This window comes from Myxocyprinus asiaticus, chromosome 25 (assembly GCF_019703515.2).
Source record: "Myxocyprinus asiaticus isolate MX2 ecotype Aquarium Trade chromosome 25, UBuf_Myxa_2, whole genome shotgun sequence".
NCBI classification, from domain to species: Eukaryota; Metazoa; Chordata; class Actinopteri; order Cypriniformes; family Catostomidae; genus Myxocyprinus; species Myxocyprinus asiaticus.
The window spans coordinates 35,497,906-35,521,793 of NC_059368.1; the positions used below are offsets into that span (position 1 = coordinate 35,497,906).

Consider the following 23,888-nt stretch of genomic DNA (forward strand, 5'->3'; position numbering starts at 1 on the left):
ACATCAGTGAGCACATTCACTTGCCCTCTGACGTCATTGAGGGAGGATCCGCGCGCTGACAATATTGAAAGGGAGGATGCGCTCGCGCTTTAAACATCGCTGAGAACGAGCGTGTCGCATTTATTCAGTCTAAATAAAAGATAACAACTTGCCTTAAATCAAAGGAGCGTGTAGCTTTTTATTGAACATGGCATCAAAATGTCCCAAATGTGACAAAACAGTTTATTTTGGTAAGTGGTCCTTTTTTCTTGCTTTTTGTAATGCAAACTACTGTAGATTAAAACAGTGTCCACGCTGGCGAAATGACTGTCTGCAACGTATTTGTTGTTAATTTAGTTGTCTGAATTCTCTCCAATTCCGTTTATCTTGGCATTCATAATAGCTTACATCGTGCAATACAAAATACAGTATGCATTGGGCTTGATATTAATTGGCTAATCACGAGCGAACGATATTCTCACTAAACGAATTACGTTTTATGATTAAGATTTGTCAACTTGATAGTTGCATTACAGAAGCTGGAAGCTAAACATGCAATTTTATGTGCCTTGGTCAGTTTTGATATGAGAGGCTACAATGAATATGCAAATGCAAATATGAATATGAGAGTTTTTGATCATTGCAGAAATAATAATCCATGATTATGGTGGTTAAGAGTATATGAAACAGACAGTATCTCAGACACACTAATCTCATGGCACTAGTTTATATTCTTTGAATAGGTGTGAAATAATAATAATTAGGTGGCTTTTCAATATCAGACAAAACTTCCTTTTTTTATGGATAATATTTTACAATTTATGTGCAGTAAATACATTTATGTAATTTAAATGTATTTAACAGTCATGAGTGAAAGCAGAAATAAATTAGTATCAACCAATACACCACAGTTTCAGTGGCATAAACGGTTAACTACTGCAGATCTGATTTGACCCATTTTTAGGGTCTTGTAAATACTTGCTACACTCTTTTGTCCAGTCTACACATTAATTATAGGCCTTTTACTTTCCATTTGTTTTTACATTCTCAGAAAGCCTCCTGTTAATGGGGTGTGAACCACATTTATTTTATTGATTGATTTATTGGAATATATGTTAAACAGCGCTCCTCTTAGTTTTCATTATTTTCTTCTTTCATCCTCTTCTCATTTGAATGTTACTAGTGGAGAGATTATTTTGAACTGCAGGTGTCGTTTGGCATTTGTTCCCACAGCATAACTGGTCATTAATTAGACATTATATGTATAATGTATTTTTTTATCATTAACAGCTGTCACCTGTTTAATTTTTCCATCTCTTATTTTGTGTAACCCCCTCCAGCAAGCCATCAGTTTGTTCTTTTTTACATAGTGAAACATACAGGTGCATCTCAATAAATTAGAATGTCGTGGAAAAGTTCATTTATTTCAGTAATTCAACTCAAATTGTGAAACTCGTGTATTAAATAAATTCAATGCACACAGACTGAAGTAGTTTAAGTCTTTGGTTCTTTTAATTGTGATGATTTTGGCTCACATTTAACAAAAACCCACCAATTCGCTATCTCAAAAAATTAGAATACATCATAAGACCAATAAAAAAAACATTTTTAGTGAATTGTTGGCCTTCTGGAAAGTATGTTCATTTACTGTATATGTACTCAATACTTGGTAGGGGCTCCTTTTGCTTTAATTACTGCCTCAATTCGGCGTGGCATGGAGGTGATCAGTTTGTGGCACTGCTGAGGTGGTATGGAAGCCCAGGTTTCTTTGACAGTGGCCTTCAGCTCATCTGCATTTTTTGGTCTCTTGTTTCTCATTTTCCTCTTGACAATACCCCATAGATTCTCTATGGGGTTCAGGTCTGGTGAGTTTACTGGCCAGTCAAGCACACCAACACCATGGTCATTTAACCAACTTTTGGTGCTTTTGGCAGTGTGGGCAGGTGCCAAATCCTGCTGGAAAATGAAATCAGCATCTTTAAAAAGCTGGTCAGCAGAAGGAAGCATGAAGTGCTCCAAAATTTCTTGGTAAACGGGTGCAGTGACTTTGGTTTTCAAAAAACACAATGGACCTACACCAGCAGGTGACATTGCACCCCAAATCATCACAGACTGTGGAAACTTAACACTGGACTTCAAGCAACTTGGGCTATGAGCTTCTCCACCCTTCCTCCAGACTCTAGGACCTTGGTTTCCAAATGAAATACAAAACTTGCTCTCATCTGAAAAGAGGACTTTGGAACACTGGGCAACAGTCTAGTTTTTCTTCTCCTTAGCCCAAGTAAAACGCCTTAGACGTTGTCTGTGGTTCAGGAGTGGCTTAACAAGAGGAATACGACAACTGTAGCCAAATTCCTTGACATGTCTGTGTGTGGTGGCTCTTGATGCCTTGACCCCAGCCTCAGTCCATTCCTTGTGAAGTTCACCCAAATTCTTAAATCGATTTTGCTTGACAATCATAAGGCTGCGGTTCTCTCGGTTGGTTGTGCATCTTTTTCTTCCACACTTTTTCCTTCCACTCAACTTTCTGTTAACATGCTTGGATACAGCACTCTGTGAACAGCCAGCTTCTTTGGCAATGAATGTTTGTGGCTTACCCTCCTTGTGAAGGGTGTCAATGATTGTCTTCTGGACAACTGTCAGATCAGCAGTCTTCCCCATGATTGTGTAGCCTAGTGAACCAAACTGAGAGACCATTTTGAAGGCTCAGGAAACCTTTGCAGGTGTTTTGAGTTGATTAGCTGATTGGCATGTCACCATATTCTAATTTTTTGAGATAGTGAATTGGTGGGTTTTTGTTAAATGTGAGCCAAAATCATCACAATTAAAAGAACCAAAGACTTAAACTACTTCAGTCTGTGAGCATTGAATTTATTTAATACACGAGTTTCACAATTTGAGTTGAATTACTGAAATAAATGAACTTTTCCACAACATTCTAATTTATTGAGATGCACCTGTATGTTAATGCTCTCACTGTAAATGAACAACTGAAGTTTTGGAGTCTACATTGTAAAAAGTGGCAAACTGCAATTACTCCAATCAATCCATGCCTAAAATATGACCTTTCTCTGTCCAACCACTGACTAATAACATTAACAGGTATACTGTCATTATACATCAGCAGATCTAAAACTCTTTTTCTCTATTGTTTCTGGAGTGTTTTCAACCTCTGTGACTTTCTGTAAGTCTAAAAATTGCCATGCGTATCTTCACTGTGGAAACAGCTCATTTGATACTTAGGGTTAAGAGGGCATTGTGAGCCCAGCAAGTCTAGAGGCAAGGCTTAATTGCTGTCTGTTCAACTCTGTGCGCATTTGTTTGCACCACAAAAACATTCGGTTTTTAATCTTGTTAATATTTTGCTGTGTGGGAATGTGTGATTGTGGAAAAAGATGTGCTTTGTGAAGAGAAAGACAGAAAGAAAGAGAAAGCTCAGCTAAGACAATAATTACTAACAAGCGGCAACAAAGCAAGACATTTTTCCGGATATAGTCTCATGGAAATCAGGAAGTTATTGCATTCACCTACTAAATGATGAGCACTAGGCCTGGGATCGATGCCTTTTTCACACATCTATAATTAGAAACAATTTCAGATGATTCAGATATAAATAGGGCTAATTATTGCACAATAGTTTTTGTCTCTTCATACATATTTCTCAGCACACAACTTTGATAAATTGTGAGCAGCAGGGTAACTTAAAGGGGGTTACACACCGGACATGTCTGGCGGACAACATGGCATGTTCTAAAACTGCCACCACTGCTCTGCGTCTGTCTGCGGTGCCCAGCTACGAAAATTAAATACTCTAACCTGCAAATGCCTCAAAATCACTTTGTTCATTCTTGAAGAAATAACAAAACCTTCATAACTTTTGTATGTATAGTGACTATATTCAGAACTTTGGACTGTCACCTGCACCTCATCGACGTGTCCTTCAGTACCAAGTAGAGGCCAACTGACAGTGAATTGGAAAGCTCACAAATTAGTCTTCTAATTTAAATATCGGCTAATGTTAATATATTGATGCCTCAAAAATGTATAGAGAAAATAACTTGCAGATCAATAATCGATTTATCGATATTTTATGGCATTCCTTGTGAGCACGATTCAGAAAAAGCATTTTTTCCCTCTATGATTAGTTTTTTACTCCATTGATGGTGAGGTTTAGGGTTGGGATTTTGGTTAGGGTGTATGGTCAGTAAAATAAGCATTCCTGGGACCGAGATGATATGACGTGATCCAGATCTTCTAATCATGATAATTCCTCTCTAGCCAATTCTGTTCATCAAACGCATGAGCGGATTTGAAAATATATCTAGATTGTCTGAGATAATTGCTTGTTCCTGTGTTTACAGACAAGGGCACATGTATCGATACTAGAAACCATGATCAGCATGACAGACCAATGTAATAACATCATAAACTTTAGTAAAAATATGAATATGATCTAAATCATTGTACAGTATTTATTTCTTGATATAAACTTACATAAGTGATTTGTTATTTGTATTTATATAATGCACTATATATATATAGGCCTATAAAATAGTACAATTTATACTACAAAATATTTCTGTATTAATGAATGAATTTATAGCCGTAACATTAATGTTAACCCCGGCCAAACAGAAGGTAATTTTAAAAAAAGGAAACACAGCCAAATCAGCCAAGATAAAGAAAAAAGGTTGAAGAGGTGTGAATAAATTAAATGTGTAGCATTATTTTCAATTGCACTTACTTTTGCAACTTTTTTATTTTTATTTCAATGCACTTACCTACATGAACTTTACAAATGCGCAAGGGCATAAAAGCTCTCTTTAAAATCTGGAGTTCTTACATGACTGGAAAACAACTAAAATCATGAAAGATTTTTAATGATGTAAGAATGCTATCAAGTACACTTTTCTAATGGCACAAATGCAGACATCGCTCATTCATTAAGTTCTTTTCAACTATTGAGCTGTAGAGAGCACTGAGAACCAAGGTCAATGCAGACAGAAAACCCAAAAGTTTATATTATATTTATTTTTATTTATTTTTTTAATTCTGAAAAAACACTACTCCCTCACAACTAAAGTACCTCTAAATGCACAAAATGTGCTGTATCTATTATTATCTACAATATTATAATTTTATTTTATTTTAAATTATTCATAAAATAGTAATACTAAATGTATTATCGCCTCTGCTTCAAAAGGGTGCTCTAATAAGAATAATACTGAGGCTGTTACAGATTTCCAGTATCACATCTGCTGATCAAGGTGTGATCTAATCCTGTTTACGTTAAATAATCCTGCTCCAGAGCAGGTTTGAGCTGACACACTTGTTGCCATGAAAGCAACTCCGAGATGTTCTTTGAAGAACGTAACAATCCAGGACTGGGTCAAATTGTCAACAATGAAATCCAGATAACTCCCTAATCAAAGTACGAAGAACGGGCCCCTGTTGACTGTATGACATTATTTACAACTAAAAATACAACTTGCTTTTGGCACCACCCGATGGACATTTCACCTCAACAACACTACCAATTTAGGCCACTGGGGCAGTGGTTTTGAATTTCGGTAAGCACAGACTGATTTCAGCTGCAGAACTTTTGACCTCCTGTGGCCGAATTCATAGTCTCTCCATTTAGTTTTAAAATGAGTTTTAGTTGTTTCAGTGATGTTAAATAATATTGTGAATAAAAACCAATTCATTTAGATGTTACATCATGAACATTTTGTTTTATGTGTAGTTCCTGCTTGGATTTTTCAAAGTGTGACCTAAAAGTTTATTGTGCGGTTCTGACATGATGAGTGCACTGCTCTGTGGACAATGGCTCATGAGGGTGTTCTGTGCTCCCTGAGGCATGTGCCTGGAATATTCTGCACTGGATCTGACAGTGGACAGAGTTGATAAGAACCTTTCACTACAAAAGAGTGTTTCTCTGCCCTCCACCTCTCCCTGACATCTTCTGAGACAGTAAACAGAGATGGAAACTTTATTGAACATTAGGGTTCACATTATCCCTCTGTGGGCTCAGTCACTCACATTAAGATGTTTATTGACAAAACTATTACAAGACTAAATGGATAACACATTAAGTGGTTCAGGATAGCCTGGTAGACAGTTTGTTGTGCTGATGAGACACAGTTGAGAACTTGAGCCACAAACCACCGTTTCATTACTGTGCTTGCAAGACAACACTGGACTGATATTCCTCAAGCATTCTGATTTGGTTTAACCTAACCAAACTGCTTAACTTTGTTCTTTAGATGGGTGTTTCTTCAGCTTTGGGCACTTTTAGCACTGTGCACTTCTAGAAAATAAAGTCTCATAAAAAAAATTAAAAAAAATCTTACACTAACGAAGTCCAATAGTGCATGCATCACAAGAGATTTAACTTAAAACTAAAGTTAAAACTAAAAATTAATAAAATTCCCACCACAGTGTCATTTCCAGCAGATCTCAAATACTGTATTGTGTTTAATAGAATTCTGTGGTGGAAAGATGGTGAAGGCAATAAAATTTTTACAGTTTTTGAAATTAAATGGCTGAATCCTTTCCTTGCTAAGGCTAACTCTAACATTTTATGTATCCTAAATAAACGCAATTAAATAAAAATGTCACACTTTTTGCATAATTTGACAAAATACAGCTTGATTGGGAAAAAAATGCCCAATATTGCGAGACCATTGTGTGCCTCGTAGCCAGCGCACCTGGCCGTGACGTAACCTCCCCCGATGCTCCTACGTGCATCGTACGGTCCCCTGCACCTCGGGGACAAGTCGACTGCCCAAAAAATGGGGACAGGCTACCCCAGCCGTGGCCTCTTTTCTTCTTTTTTCTCCCCAAAAAAGAGTGGAAATCAATCGACTGGGGACCATAAGTGTCTGCGTCGGGGGGGGTCACTCCCAAGGGGAAGATACCGCAGAGATCACACCCTGCCCGAAGGGGAGGTAATGTGTGGAAACACGTCACATGGACTTACCGAGTTTTGTCGACATTGTCGCATGTGGAGAAGTCACTGTGGTAGGTCCTACCCAGAGGGGACGGAGCTCTACAAACACGGCGACCGGTGGCAGAGGGGACTCTGCCCAAGGAAGAAGCGGGTTTACCAACGGGGAAACTGTCTCGCGGAAGATACATCACACGGGGTTACAAACAGGTAACCAGCGCATGTGGGGCACCTACCCCAGTACAGGGCCTACTAGCACACGTACTGGGCCGGCATTGAGTTCCTCCGCGAACTCGCCTGCCACAGGGCTAAGGAGGAAGGACATCCAGGGTCCACGGTCTCGTGAACACGGCTGGGGGGTAAAAGCGCATGTCTCCCCCTCCAGGAGGGGAAAGGTGCTATGCGCAAGTGGTACACCCGACCAGTTGTCCCGTACATTTACCTGTTCGTACCTTACAATACACGGGACGGAACCGGCTCAACCCGGAGATTGTAGAACCTCGTGAAGGTATTGGGTGTTGCCCAGCCCGCTGCCCTACAGATATCTGCTAAAGAGGCGCCATTGGTCAGGGCCAGGAGGCCGCCACACTCCTGGTAGAGTGTGCTCGTAGCCCCAAGGGGGGCGGCATGTCCTTGGCGTGATATGCCAAGGCGATGGTGTCAATGACTCAGTGGGCAATCCTCTGTTTGGAGACAGCGCTCCCTTTCCGTTGTCCCCAAAGCAGACAAAGAGCTGCTCAGAGCATCTAAAGCTCTGTGTTCAATCCAAATAGATGTGCAAAGCACACACTGGACACAGCAATGACAAGGCTGGGTCTGCCTCCTCCTGGGGCAGCGCTTGCAGGTTCACCACCTGATCCCGAAACGGGGTCATGGGAACCTTGGGCACATAGCCCGGTCAGGGTCTCAGGACCACGTGAGAGTATTCTGGACCGACCTCCAGGCATGTGTAGCTGACAGAGAACTCCTGCAGGAGGGTAGTCTTCAAAGAGAGTGCCTTTAGCTCAACTGACTCCAGGGGCTCAAACGGGGCTCCCCACAGGCCCTGTAGGACCATGAAGAGATCCCATGAGGGAAAGAAGCACGGTCTGGGAGGGTTCAGCCTCCTCGTGCCTCGAAGGAACCTGATGACCAGGTCGTGCTTCCCGAGAGACTTACTGTCAACTCTATCATGGTGTGCCGCTATAGCAGCCACGTACACCTTCAAGGTGGAGGGGGACAGCCGCCCCTCCAGCCTCTCCTGCAGGAAGGAAAGCACCGACCCGACTGCGCATCTCTGGGGGTCTTTACGTCAGGAAAAACACCACTTAGCGAACAGATGCCACTTCAAGGCATACAGGCACCTCGTAGAGGGAGCCCTAGCCTGAGTGATCGTGTCTACCACCGCAGGTCGTCCGTGTCCCGTCCAAGGACCAGACGTGGAGATTCCAGAGGTCCGGTCGTGGATGCCAGATGGTGCCCCGTCCCTAGAAAGAAGGTCCTTCCTCAGGGGAATTCGCCGGGGGGGGGGGGATGGGTGCTGTCGTGAGGAGAGTGAGGTCCGAGAACCAAGTCTGGGTGGGCCAGTAGGCTGCTACTAGGACGACCTGCTCCTCATCCTCCCTGATCTTGCGCAGGGTCTGCGCAAGTAGGCTCACTGGGGGGAACGCATACTTGCATGGCCACCGGGGCCAGCTGTGTGCCAGTGCGTCTGTGCCAACGGGAGCCTCAGTCGGGGCGTACCAGAGTGGGCAGTGTGAGGATTACCGGCAAGCAAACAGGTCTACCTGCGCTTGACCATATCGACTCCAAATCAGCTGGACCACCTGGGGGTGGAGTCTCCACTCTCCCCTGAGTGTGACCTGCTATGACAGTGCGTCCGCAGCGCTGCTGAGGTCGCCTGGGATGTGAGTCACTGCTGACTCCAGAGGAGGAGACGGCAGGCGAGTTGCGACATGCGACAGGAGCACAAGCTGCCTTTCGATTGATGTATGCTACCATCACCGTGCTGTCCATCCGGACCAACACGTGCTTGCCCTAGATCAATGGCCGAAGCACTGAGCAACACTGCCAGCAACTCGAGGCAGTTGATGTGCCAACGCAGTCGCGGCCCTGTCCAGGAGCCGGCAGCTGCATGCCCATTGCACACGGCGCCCCAGCCTGACTTGGAGGCATCTGTCATGATGACGACATGCCTGGAGATCTGCTCTAGGGGAACCCCTGCCCGTAGAAATGCCAGGTCTGTCCAAGGGTTGAACAAGCGGCAACAGATCAGCATGATGACCACACGATGTGTCCCGTGGCGCCATGCCCATCTCGGGACTCGAGTCTGAAGCCAGTGCTGAAGCGGTCTCATATGCATCAGCCTGAGCGGCGTGACCACCACCAAGGATGCCATATGCCCCAGGAGCCTCTGAAATTGCTTCAGTGGGACCACCGTTCTCCACCTGAACGATTTCAGGCAGTTCAGCACCGCAGTTCGCTCGTGAGGCGCGCCGTCTTATGGGCTTATGGACTGATGAAAAAAGTTATAGTCCCTATTAGATGGGTTCAAAAGTCTCCAAATATCAGTAAGACCAAGATATTTACACATCCTGTGAAGTGTCAGTGTTGCTCTAGGGGGCTTGCACACTTTTGCTTCTCTATGATCAAGGACTGAGTCCATCAAAAGATTAAAGTCTCCTCCCAATATTATATCATGAGGGGTGCCAGCGGCTTGCAACATCCCTTCAAGATCTATAAAAAAGCCCTGATCATCAATGTTACATGCGTAAATATTAGCCAAAATAAGACATTGCCCCTGATGCTTACTTATCAGTGTAATGACTGCCCTGCTCTTACTTTAGCCAGCACTAAAGAAAACATGTCCACCCCATATCTTCAGCTTCCTGCGGGGAAAGATGCGTTTTTTGATGAAACACTGTATCATATTTCTTACGCTTAAGAAGAGAAATAACCTTCCTTCTTTTTATGGGGTGCCCCAACCCATTCACTTTCCATGTGGAGAGAGACAATCCGCTCATATTAACATTTGACATTTTGACATATGAGAAAAAATTTATTGTGTGTTAAAAACAAAATGATAAAGACCACATTCCAACATTAGTGCAACAATCAATCCCCAAATTTCCCCGAACCAAACAAATAGAAAAAAGAAAAAAGTGTGCATTAACCCCACACACGACAGCGCCAACTGGCGTCCATCATTCTAAACTCAAACAGTCCATGTATTCCTACGAGAGCCCCCGTGACAACTTTGCCATCGGATTGCTCAAGTCTGGTGTTTCTATACAAATTTTGTGAGACAGAGTTACACAACAAAAGATAATCTATAAAACAAACTCCTGCCAATAGGTGGACTAAACACAAAGAATGTGTAGATTCAAACACATAACTGTCCCGAAGGTGTGTTATTCCACAAAATAAACTCCAGCCGCTAGGTGTAACCAGCACAAAAAAAAAGAAAAAGGTGCTCAGAATCCTCGAACAGTCAAGTGAATGTTCAGTCAGTCGGTCCATTCGGCTAGAATGTGTGTACCACAAAATAACTTACTCACTCCATTGACTTTATGAAGGACATTGCTTGCTGTGGGCATGTGAATGTTTTACGGCCATCCTTAGCATCTATTCTCAGTTTGGCCGGGAACATCAGTGCAAAAGCGACCTTCCGTTGATGTAAGAGTTTCTTGCATTCCTTGAATCGATCACGTTTCTCTCTTGTCGAATTCGCAAAGTCTGGGAACAAGAAAATGCTGTGGTTCTTCCAAAAAAGCCTTCCTTTACTCCTCGCCTCGCATAACACAAGATCTTTATCGGATGATCTCAGAAATTTGGCCAGAAATGATCGGGGCCTGTCTCCCTCAGCGGATCGCCAAGCTGGAACCCTTTGAGCTCGCTCGATTTCCAGTTTATGGCCTGTTATGTCAAGCAGATTCGGAAAGAGCCTGTCCAGGAATTTCACCACATCCTGACCCTCTTCGACTTCAGGAATTCTGACGATTCTGACGTTATTCCGCCGGCTACGGTTCTCCATGTCCTCCAATTTCTCCCAGATATGCTCCAAATCCACCTTGGTCGCTAGCGGATTAGAAGCTAATTCCCTCTCCGATGACTCCAGATAATCGATCCGTTTCTCGACATCTCCCACTCTTGTAACTACCTCAGAAAACTTCATCTCCATGGCAGTGATCGATCGATGTATTACAGCAAGATCTTCCATGTCAGCAACGACCTTCGTCAGCATTGCTGACATGTTCAACATTTCTCGCTGAATTTCCCTCATTTCTCTGACCAAATCGGCTCCCGGGCTGGGGGCCTTCTCAGGGGTATCAGCATGAGCACATAGTAAGTGTCTTTTAATGTCTCCAGAGCCCGAGGTTTTTGAATTCTTTGACATATTGTCCTCCTAGAACAGTTATGGAACAGAATGTATCGAATCTCACCGGTTTATGTCATTAATAGTGTTAAAACTAGCAAAGTGCACAGAGCTCGGTGTTCACAATTCCCAACCTCGCATGGCATCACGTGACCTTCCTAAACCTCCTAAAGATTTCATATTAACAAACTGTAGTTTTGGCAAGTCGTTTAGGACATCTATTTTGTGCATGACACGAATCATTTTTCCAACAATTGCTTCACTTTTAATTGACTATATCACAGTTCTAGTGGGTCAGAAGTTTACATACACTAAGTTAACTGTGCCTTTAAGCATCTTGAAAAATTCTAGAAAATTATGTGAAGCCTTTAGACAATTAGCCAATTAGCATCTGATAGGAGGTGTACTGATTTGGAGGTGTACCTGTGGATGTATTTTAAGGCCTACCTCTTTGCTTAACATCATGGGAAAATCAAAAGAAATCAGCCAAGACCTCAGGTAAAAAAAAAAAATAGTGGACCTCCACAAGTCTGTTTCATCCTTGGGAGCAATTTCCAAACGCCTGAATGTACCAAATTCATCTGTACAAACAATAGTATGCAAGTATAAACACCATGGGACCATGCAGCCATCATACTGCTCAGGAAGGAGACACATTCTGTCTTCTAGAGAGATGAATGTAGTTTGGTGCGAAAAGTGCAAATCAATCCCAGAACAACAGCAAAGAACCTTGTGAAGATGCTGAAGGAAACAGGTGGACAAGTATCTATATCCACAGTAAAACGAGTCCTATTTCGAAATAACCTGAAAGGCTGATCAGACAGGAAGAAGCCACTGCTCCAATACAGCCATAAATAGCCAGACTACAGTTTGAAAGTGCACATGGGGACAAAGATCTTACTTTTTGGAGAAATGTCCTCTGGTCTGATGAAACAAAAATTGAACTGTTTGGCCATAATGACTATCGATATGTTTGGAGGAAAATGGGTGAGGCTTGCAAGCCGAAGAACACCATCCCAACCGTGAAGCATGGGGGTGGCAGCATCATGTTGTGGGGGTGCTTTGCTGTAGGAGGGACTGTTGCACTTCACAAAATAGATGGCATCATAAGGAAGGAAAATTATGTGGATATATTGAAGCAACATCTCAAGACATCAGCTAGGAAGTTAAAGCTTGGTCGCAAATGGGTCTTCCAAATGGACAATGACCCCAAGCATACCTCCAAAGTTGTGGCAAAATGGCTTAAGGACAACAAAGTCAAGGTATTGGAGTGGCCATCACAATGCCCTGACCTCAAAGCCCTAAAGTTCTCAATGCATGGTTAAAAGTACACTGGCGGCCTAAAGTTTGGAATAATGTACAGATTTTGCTGTTTCGGAGGAAATTGGTACTTTAATTCACCAAAGTGGCATTCAACTGATAATATAGTCAGGATATTACTGATGTAAAAAAAAGCACCATCACTATTTGAAAAAAGTCATTTTTGATCAAATCTAGACAGGCCCCATTTACAGCAGCAATCACTCCAACATCTTATCCTTGAGTAATCATGCTAAATTGCTAATTTGGTACTAGAAAATTACTTGCCATTATATCAAACACAGTTGAAAGCTATTTGGTTAGTTAAATGAAGCTTAACATTGTCTTTGTGTATGTTTTTGATTTGCCACAGTATGCAATAGACTGGCATGTCTTAAGGTCAATATTAGGACAAAAATGGCAAAAAAGAAACACCTTTCTCTAGAAACACATCAGTCAATCATTGTTTTGAGGAATGAATGCTATACAGTGCTTGAAATTGCCAAAGAGAAACTTCTTCAAAGACAAAGGACAACTGGCTCTATCAAGAACAGAAAGAGATGTGGAAGGCCAGATGTACAACTAAACAAGAGGATAAGTACATCAGAGTCTCTAGTTTGAGAAATAGAGGCCTTACATGTCCTCAGCTGACAGCTTCATTGAATTCTACCCGCTAAACACCAATTTCATGTACAACAGTAAAGAGAAGACTCAGGGGTGCAGTCCTTATGGGAAGAATTGCAAAGAAAAAGCCACTTTTGAAACAGAAAAACAAAAAGAAAAGGTTAGAGTGGGCAAAGAAACAGACATAGGACAACAGATAATTGGAAAAGAGTGTTATGGATCTTAACCCCATTGAGCTTTTGTGGGATCAGCTAGACTGTAAGGTGCATGAGAAGACAGCCACATCTATGGCAAGTGCTAAAGGAAGCGTGGGGTTAAATGTCACCTGAGTATCTGGACAGACTGACAGCTAGAATGCCAAGGATCTGCAAAGCTGTCATTGCTGCACATGGTTTTTGATGAGAACTCTGAAGTAGTTTAAGAAGTTCTGAAATTTTTTTTCAAATTGTAACAGTAATTTTTCATGTTATTAATGTCCTGACTATACATTGTGATCAGCTGAATACCACTTTGGTGAATAAAAGTACCAATTTCTTTCCATAAGAGCAAAATCTGTACATTATTCCAAACATTTGGCCGCCAGTGTAAGTCTTTTTTCTTTTTTTACCTTGCGCACACATATATTTCCTTGTAGAATTACAGTAAATGTGTCTACAGAGTAATTATCATACAGCACAATTGTTATGATGAAAATGTCTTTCAGAATGCTTTTAAATACCATTTAAATGCATTTATTTTCAAAGAGCAACCTCTTAAACCAGCTTCATAATGTTAACATCCTCAAATAAATGTTGATCTGCAAAATGAGCATATGTCTTTGTGTCTCACAGCGGAGAAAGTGACATCTCTGGGGAAAGACTGGCACAAATTCTGTCTGAAGTGTGAACGCTGTAACAAGACCCTGAATCCAGGAGGACATGCAGAGGTGAGAGGAAGAAAAGCAAAGAACAAAGATAAGAAAGGGATCAAATTTAGAAGTAAAGGATACCATGAAATGGTTTGAAAAATGCAGTCGTCTTCAGTTTACAATTTTCATTCCTGTGTTGATGAATTTCCTCTTGAAGTTGAGCAGGATATGTAAAAAAGCATGTAGTTAAAAAAAATAGCCATAAGTTTTCAGTTTATATCACAGCCATGAACTTGATTTGCCCCTTGCTATTTCATGTCGTGCTTTTTCATGACTTTTTCATTTTAGAAAGCAATTTTTTGGAACAAAAGTTTTGTGTCACCGGTGCTACTCGACCCGCAACGGACGGGATTCGAATCAGCGATCTCCAGCATGGGAGACGAACGCGCTAGCAAGTAGGCTAGAAAAGCTATGTCCCCTAGCCTCAGTCACTAGTGCATCTCATAAAGCCCGGAGAGTGAGGTTTACACACCGCACAGCTATCACGTACCAGCTGGCTACCATTACAAACACTCCTGAATGCAAGAGTCATAAATATTCTTGCTTAATTTTCCTAGAAAAGAAAGACTGTTCATTTTAAATGCATATATCTCAACTCAACTTTTAGGAGAACTACACTAGGATATAGATGGCCTCAAAGCTGACAGATAGAACTAAAAGCCACAAACCTCCAATTCAGATTTCATGGGTCTAAAAAGTAAAAAAAAAGGGACATTATATTCTTAAATAGAACTCATTATAGACTTCTTTAGACTTTATCTTGGATACGTTGCCATGAAAGTTCATATATTGATAGTGCATATTCTAGATTTAGATAAAGCCTAAGACTCTTTTCACTCAGAACCAGCTGAGCAACGGTATACTGTTTGCGAAATTAGACACCCACCACGCTGGAGGGTGAGGCATTTAGAGACATTTAAATATGAGAACGCATAAGACTACTTGTAAAACATCAACTAGTATGACATTAAAATGTCTCTAATCAATGACTTCATGTCTAATTCTACAAGTAGAATTCACATGAGATCAGTAAAAGAAGCTGTTTTAACCACTCAATGATGATTTAAAGTAATATGCACGCAGTAGATAATGTGTCATTTGTAATGTTTAATTTAAAAATTCATGGCGCTATTGCGCTAACACGCAATATGCGGCCATAATATGCACCGATTACACTCTGTTATTGTAATTTATGATGACACTGATTTTACTGCAAAGAGTATTAAAGAGTGTTAATGGGTAGAATACAGACAAAAGAATAAGAGGAAGATAAGAGGTATATCTTACTTTGAGTAAGATGTGTAAATGGCTTTCGGCTGCCGACAGCACATGAATGAAACAGCATATCAAACAGTACAGTAAAAGAGCACTTAGGTCACACCTTCCGATGACGTGAAACATTGGCATTGAGGTGTTTAGCAACCGATAAGAATTTTTTCTTAAAGTTTGCACTGGTGAGCTGTTACGAGCTACCAAAAAACCTCAAAAACACCTTAGTTTTGGCCAAAAAAAAATTCTAAATAACGTCACACCTGTTCGTTCTTCAATTTCATATGAAGTATGCCGGGGCCTTTAGTGTTAGACAAATATCATCCAGTACAGTTAACTATTTGCTTTTTAGATGTTGAGAATATTGCATCCTTTAATCTTTGGACAGCACAGGTGTTCATTTTTGATGACAACAGACAAGGATGGCAGGAACTGGATGTTTAATTAATCTCAGTGATGTGCTTTTCTTCTCTGTTCACAGCATGATGGGAAACCATACTGCCACAAGCCATGCTATGCTGCCCTCTATGGACCAAAAGGTGCAGTATGTCTAATTAGTGTCTGGAATCACTCTGTTCATCATTTGTAGTGCTTGCAAGAATTAGGGCACTCTTTGCTTTGATGTTACAGATTCTTATTTATACAGACAGAGCTGCCACATCTCTTAAATCTCTGATCTTGATATGGATTGTATTAAGATATTGAAATGCACGCACAGTAAAATTAAATGTTTAATTGGATAGTTCACTCAAAAATGAAAATTCTCTCATTATTTACTCACCCTCATGCCATCCCAGATGTGCAGAACAGAAATAAAGTTTTAAGAATAATATCTAAGCTCTGTAGGTCCATTCAATGCAAGTGAATGGTGGCCAGAACTTAGAAGGTCCAAATATCAGATATGAAGGCATCATAAAAGTAAACCATAAGACTCCAGTGGTTTAATCAATTTCTTCTGAAGTGATGCAATCGTTTTTGGGTGACAACAGACCAAAATGTAATTCCTTTTCCACTATAAATCTTGACAACAATCTCCTTGGCGACTGTGATTTCAAGCTCGATTACACTTCATGTAATGCCATCTAGTGCTTTGCACCTGTGTCAAAAACAAGGACGTGTAATCGAACTTGAAATCATGATCGTGCCTAGAGGCAATGGCAAGATGTACAATGAAAAAGGAGTTATCCCAAAAATGATTGGATCACTTCAGAAGACATTGATTAAACCACTGGAGACTGATGGATTACTTTAATGTTGCCTTTATCTCCTTTTTGGAGCTTCAAAGGCCTGGCCACCATTGACTTACATTGTATGGTCCTACTGAGCTAAGATATTCTTCTAAAAATCTTTATTTGTGTTCTGCTGAAGAAAGAAAGTCATACACATCTGGGATGGCATGAGAGTGAGTAAATGAGTAAATTTTAATTTTTGGGTGAAATATCCCTTTACGTAGATTCACAGCTGAGGAAAAAAATAGCTTAATTCAGCCTAAGATGGCTTGCCTGTCTCCCAGCCTGGTAAGGATGGTCTGTTGGCTTGTTTTGGAAGGGATTCTGTACTTTTCATCTGGTTAGGCAGGGAAACCAGTTTAAACCAGCTAAAACCAGTTTAAACAATCTAGGACAAGCAAATCATCTTTTTTTTTAAAAGTTTGTTTGAAGAAGGTTCATTTTGTCTTTCTGTAGGTGTAAATATTGGTGGGGCCGGCTCATATGTTTATGAAACATCTGTGACCGATGCCCCTGCCCCCATGGCCATGGAAACCCAGGCCAATGCTAATGAGAGGAAAGCATCTGCTCCTACCAGGGGTCCAGTGAAGGGTGGGTTTGTCTGAAATATCTTGCTCTGCTAATATAGCTCCTAATGCAGTGACCTAAAGGGATAGTTCACCCAGAAATGAAAATTCTCTTATCATTAACTCAACCTCATGCCATCCCAGATGTATAAGACTTTCTTTCTTCTGCAGGACAGATACGAAGATTTTTAGAAGAATATCCCATGCTCTGTAGGTCCATACAATGCAAATGAATGGGTGGCAACATTTTTAAGCTCCAAAAGCACATATAAACAGGATAAAAGTAATCAATAAGACTCCAGTGAATAAATCCATGTCTTTAGAAGCAATATGATAGGTGTGGGTGAGAAACAGATCAATATTTAAATCCTTTTATACCATAAATTATCCATCCCTGCCCAGTTGGTGGCAGTATGCATGAAGAATGTGAATCTCCAAAAACAATAGAAGAAATATTTAAAAGTAAAAGTGAAAGTGGAGGGTGATAGGAAAAAAAGACTCAAATATTGAACTGTTTCTCACCCACACCAATCATATCGCTTCAGATGACATGGATTTAACCACTGAAGTCTTATGGATTACTTTTATTCAGTGCATATTGGAGCTTCAAAATTTTGACTACCATATACCTGCATTGTATGGACCTGCAGAGCTGAAATATTCTTCTAAAATCTGTGTTTGTGTTCTGCAGAAGAAAGGCAGTCATCTGGGATGGCATGAGAGTGAGTAAATGATGAGAGCATTTTTATTTTTGGGTCAACTATCCCTTTAATGGTCATGTACTGATAATAATAATTGTTTTAAGGTGAAGAATTGTTGAAATAGTGTTGTCAAAAATGTGCAAAAATGTTATAATTAGTGGTGAAAAAGAATTTAAAATATCATACTTATAGTTAAGTGTTTGTTCAAATCCCTCACTATAAGTATTCAACTTTGTGAAAAGTATAATACCTCAAATTGTGCGGCTTGTTGAAGAGAGGTGTCCTATTACTTTTCGAAGCAACTGAAATTACGATTTTTGCCTGATGGAAGATACAGTAAGTCAAAACATCTCATAGACTTTCATGACCCGAGTCATATCGAAGGACTAGAATATTACAAAAAGGGCCAGTAAGTAACTGCCTATCAACCACCCTGAACAACCTAGCAACCATCTAGTAAGGCAGAGGCTAAGTAAATACCAATAGATGCTATTTACACTTAAGTGATACACTAAACATAGTGGATAGAGCGACGTGTAGCGGCTTGGTCCATGTAGCTCTGTTTCATTCTGTTTTTGGAGAGTGCAAAATGTTATCCAAAAAATAAGGTTAAGATGACAGAGGAAGGCTCATAAATATTTACAAGGAAAGCACTACCTGATTGGTCAATGTGACGTTCTGATCACAACCATCCTATGTTTTATTAATTACCTCGCGGGTTACATGGAATGAGGTGGCGGGCCGGATTTGGCCCTCAGGCCTTGAGTTTGACACCTGTGGTATATTGGCATCAATGCAGCATGTTTATTGTGTTTATTTAGAGTCACTCAGGCACCCTACACCAACCCCAACTCCTAAACCTAACCCTAACCTTACCTTAGAAAATAGGAGTGACTATTTGCACCCTGGTGTAAATAGCATCTACCACACATTACAGCTATTTGCACCCCAATGTTCTGGTGAAACCACAGGAATATGTGACAAACTGGACATTAGCTATCGCTGCTGTGGCGTTGGGTGTAAAGACAGTGTGAAGTGATGTACTAGGGACCCCGGTTCGAATCTGCCTTTTGTCCCACTCTTTTTCCCATCTGATTTCCTGTTTCCACTCTTAATATTTCTTTTAATACTACTCAAAATAATAGGAAAAATAATTATATAAATGTTGATTTCATTGCAGTGATTTGGTAATGGTGACTGTCGGGGAGTGCAGAGACAGGTCTGATCCAGAGAAATCCAAGGTTATTTTTTCTACGGTTAAGGTTAGGTTTAGGGTTAGAGGTTAATTAAGTGTGTCTGTGGGACTCTAAATAAACACAATAAACACACTGCAGTGATGCACATACTGTATGTTATTATTTAAATATGGGTGCAAATAGTATCTGACACTATTTGCACCAGGGTTGGTGTGCAAATAATATCTGCCACTATTTACACTGGGGTGTAAAAAGTATTTACCATTATTTGTACCAGTGTGTAATTAGCATCTGCCTACAAAAATTAACCATGGTTTTACTACAGTAACCATAGGATCAACATGATATTTTGTAGTAAATTCATAGTAACCACAAAATTAAACATGGTTACTATATTAGAATCATATTACTGGAGGGCCTGGCTAACTCAGCAAGCAAAGACACTGACTACCACACTTAGAGTCGCAAGTTCAAATCCAGGGCGTGCTGAGTGACTCCAGTCAGGCTTCCTAAGCAACCAATTGGCCCAGTTGCTAGGGTGGGTGGAGTCACGTTGGGTTAACCTCCTTGTGGTCACTATAACGTGGGTCTCGCTCTCAGTGGGGCACATGGTGAGTTGTGCGTGGATGCCGCGGAGAATAGCGTGAAGTCTCCACACGCACTAGGTCTCCACAGTAACGCGCTCAACAAGCCACATGATAAGATGCACGGATTGACAGTCTCAGATGCGGAGGCAACTGAGATTCATCCTCCGCCACCCAGATTGAGGCGAGTCACTATGCCACCATGAGGACTTAAGAGTGCACTGGGAACTGGGCATTTCAAATTGGGGAGAAAAGGGGAGAACCCCTTTAATTGCATTAAAACTATGGCTTTTGACAAAAAACAACTACAATATTACTATAGTAAAACAATGGTTAATTTAACCTGGATCAAACCTTTCTCACATCTCCCGTTACAGTCACCATGACCAAATCACTGTGAGGCAATCAACCTTTATATTCATTTGTATTTATTATTATAAGTAGTATTAAAGGAACTATTAAGAGTGGGGACAGGAAACAGAATGGGGAAAAGTGGTACAAAAGGCGGATTTGAACCCGGGTCGTCTGCATGAAAAAAACATATCCTTTACATCTTTACACACCACGTCACTGCAGCGACACAAATGGGTGCAGTTTGGATTTAATTTTTGTGTTTCCACCAGACTATTGGAGTGCAAACAGCCACGCTGTGTGGCAGGTGCTATTTACACCTAGTGCAAATAGTCGGCCCTATCTAGTAATGCCATAGGAACCACCCAGAACTCCCTTGCAACTGAAAAGAATCTTCCTTGGCAGCCAGAAAATGTAAAAATCTAGTTCTGTTTTCTCGGACAATGTAAAGGATGATAATAATGAATTCCTTGATGTATATTCTCATGATTTATGGTAATTAAATGTATATTTACTGCATGTGAATGATTGTTTTATACCTAATTGCTTTCGATTCCAGCTGCAAGCTTCAGTTCGTTCTCTGGTGAGCCAAACATCTGCCCAAGGTGCAACAAAACAGTGTACTTTGGTAAGCACTGACATTCAAACATTAAAATTCACCAGATATGGACTTGAGCTGGAACGTGTATACAACAGTGCTGGGAAATACATTAGCATTTGTTGAGGTTGCCTGCTTACAAAAGTGCCTGTGTTTCCTTCTTTTTGTTTCAGCTGAAAAGGTCACCTCCCTGGGTAAAGACTGGCACAGACCCTGTCTGCGATGTGAGAGGTGCAGTAAGACTCTGGCCCCAGGCAGCCATGCAGAGGTTAGTGTAAATTTACAGTATATTCCTGTAATCCTTACAGTGTATTACATTTACTGTATGCTTACAGTATATTTAGTTACTTGTTTTGTAATGTTTTTTTTTTTACATCTAAAATCCTAGATTGTCACCATTTTTTAGTTAATTTTTGTTGTGACAGAAAATGACCTAGCCTGTGTTGATTTCACATAAAATTCTGAAAACTGTATTTTATTGTCAGATATTACAGTTAAATCTTGTACAATTTGGCAATATTTTACAGTGTTGCACATTAGCTTAATAGAAAGACATCATGTTGTAATTTTATCATAATTTATTGTCCATGAGGTAGATCTGTAAATATCATGAAGGTACAGCTCAAACATGTGTGGAGTTAAAATGATATTGTTGTTCAACGTATAAAGTTTTGAAATGACACATGAAGACAAGAATCATTTAATACTATACAAGGGTTCTGTTTTAAACTGCAGCACGACGGCCAGCCCTACTGCCATAAACCATGTTACGCTGTTCTCTTTGGGCCAAAAGGTACATTTCCGATTGAATTCCGCAGATATTCATGGAAAGAGATTTGTCAGCATTCAGTCAGTGTAATATTCAGAACAATAAAAACCTTGCCTCTCATAGCCTGATGTCGTTTCGCTTTTTTCTTTTCTTTTCTTTTCTTAACTTTTTTTTTTTTGCTCAGGAGTAAACACCGGAGGTGTTGGTAGTTACATATATGAGGACCCGAACACTGAGAGCCAGCCCTGAGAACCACAACCATTTTTACACCAGCGGTATCTGCACCCTTAGATTCAAACTTCTCTGTTTCCTTTAAGTCAACTTCTCATTCTTGAGTCTGCACTGATCATTTTAATCTACAGAGTGCCACTACATATTAATCATACTAATATGAGCTATAGTACTACTACTTACTAACAGGAATATGTGTCTAGCCTTTCTGCTGTATTCATAGTGTATATGTTTTTTATATTTTTTATGAATGCTATTAAGATGTTAAGCTGTTTTTTTTTTTTTTTTTTTTTGGCATAAATTGCAGGTTACAACTAAACTTAAACATCTCAAATTAAATCCAGTGTTTTTTGTTTTTGTGTGTGTATTTTTATTTATTTATTTATTTGTTGTTGTTTTGTTTTTTACTTCAAACATGGTTAGTTGTGTAGCATTTTAGGAAACATATTTATTATAGTTTATTGACTGCATCTGGTCTCTGTACTTTGAACTTGAGATTGGTTTATGTATTAAAATATTTGTTTTGGTAATTTAAAAAAAAAGCATTGTTAAATGTATTGAATTCTTTTTATTTCATTTCATTTGTGGAATGCTGAAAATAAAAAAAGAAAGAAATTTATGGTTATGTCACTTAACATTCATAACAGTCTGAATCAGGGCAATTGTGGGTTCACCTGGTTGTGTACAAAATTATTCTCAGGTTTATTTGTTTACACTTGCCATAGACATATTTTTGAACCATCAACCCATCAATCAAAAACTATCTTGACATGGAATATGTGTGGCAATGAATATCTGGTTTCAATGTTTGCAGAGAAAATACCTGAGAAAGTCAAAAGTCACACTAAAAGCCAATATTTACCATCAGAGCTAAAGAGAAAATAAACATAGATCTTAACTATTTTAAGATTATTTAAATGGAAAACAAAACTGCCCTTTTATGCCCTTATTTATAAAAAATAAAAAATAAAAAAAAAATAAAAAAAAATTTAAGCATAACCTTACTTTCCTTCAAAATACAATAATAAGGCTACTACAGTTCTAGTAACTTTGGTAGCACTACTACACTTTGGTAGTAAAACATTAAATATGGGATCTCACTGGGAGAAAAAAGCAAAAAGCTTTTAGAACCTTTCTGACATTTTGCTTAAATAAAGTGGTGGTTATAATGTTAACACGGTATTATTGTGGTAACAACTGTATGTACAGTTGAAGTCAGAAGTTTACATACACTTAGGTTGAAGTCATTAAAACTATTTTTTTAACCAATCCACAGATTTAATATTAGCAAACTATAGTTTTGGCAAGTCCTTTAGGACATCTACTTTGTGCATGACATGAGTAATTTTTTCAACAATTGTTTACAGACTGATTGTTTCACTTTTAATTGACTATATCACAATTCCAGTGGGTCAGAAGTTTACATACACTAAGTTAACTGTGCCTTTAAGCAGCTTGGAAAATTCCAGAAAATGATGTCAAGCCTTTAGGCAATTAGCTTCTGATAGGAGGTGTACTGAATTGGAGGTGTACCTGTGGATGTATTTTAGGGCCTACCTTCAAACTCAGTGCCTCTTTGCTTGAAAACATGGGAAAATCAAAAGAAATCAGCCAAGAAAATCGTGGATTTCCACAAGTCTGTTTCATCCTTGGGAGCAATTGCCAAACACCTGAAGGTACCACGTTCATCTGTACAAAAAATAGTACGCAAGTATAAACACCATGGGACCACGTAGCCATCATACCACTCAGGAAGGAGACGCATTCTGTCTAAAGGAAAACAAAGGTATTGGAGTGGCCATCACAAAGCCTTGACCTCAATCTGAAAAATTTGTGGGCATTACTGAAAAGAATTTGTGCGAGCAAGGAGGCCTATAAACCTGACTCAGTTACACCAGTTCTGTCTGGAGGAATGGGCCAAAATTCCAGCAACTTATTGTGAGAAACTTGTGGAAGGCTACCCAAAAGCTTTGACCTAAGTTAAACAATTTAAAGGCAATGTTACCAAATACTAACAAAGTGTATGTAAACTTCTGACCCACTGGGAATGTGATGAAAGAAATAAAAGCTGAAATAAATCATTCTCTATACTATTATTCTGACATTTCACGTTCTTAAAATAAAGTAGTGATCCTAACTGACCTAAGACAGGGAATGTTTTCTACGATTAAATGTCAGGAATTGTGAAAAACTGAGTTTACATGTATTTGGCTAAGGTGTATGTAAACTTCTGACTTCAACTGTAGTAACTGGTATTTTGGCTGAAACTTATGATGTCCTAGGGG

At 40.0% G+C, this 23,888-nt stretch overlaps 1 protein-coding gene across 1 annotated transcript; it reads left to right on the top strand.

The window, feature by feature from the left end:
- The first annotated feature begins 57 nt into the window (after nt 1-57).
- On the top strand, nt 58-22,222 carry LOC127416259 (cysteine-rich protein 2-like). Its single transcript, XM_051655510.1, has 8 exons — nt 58-230; nt 14,033-14,127; nt 15,860-15,917; nt 17,064-17,198; nt 20,565-20,633; nt 20,777-20,871; nt 21,339-21,396; nt 21,557-22,222. Exons 1-8 carry the CDS (start codon nt 188-190, stop codon nt 21,619-21,621), a joined length of 618 nt encoding a protein of 205 aa, XP_051511470.1. The 5' UTR covers nt 58-187; the 3' UTR covers nt 21,622-22,222.
- The last annotated feature ends 1,666 nt before the right edge of the window (nt 22,223-23,888 follow it).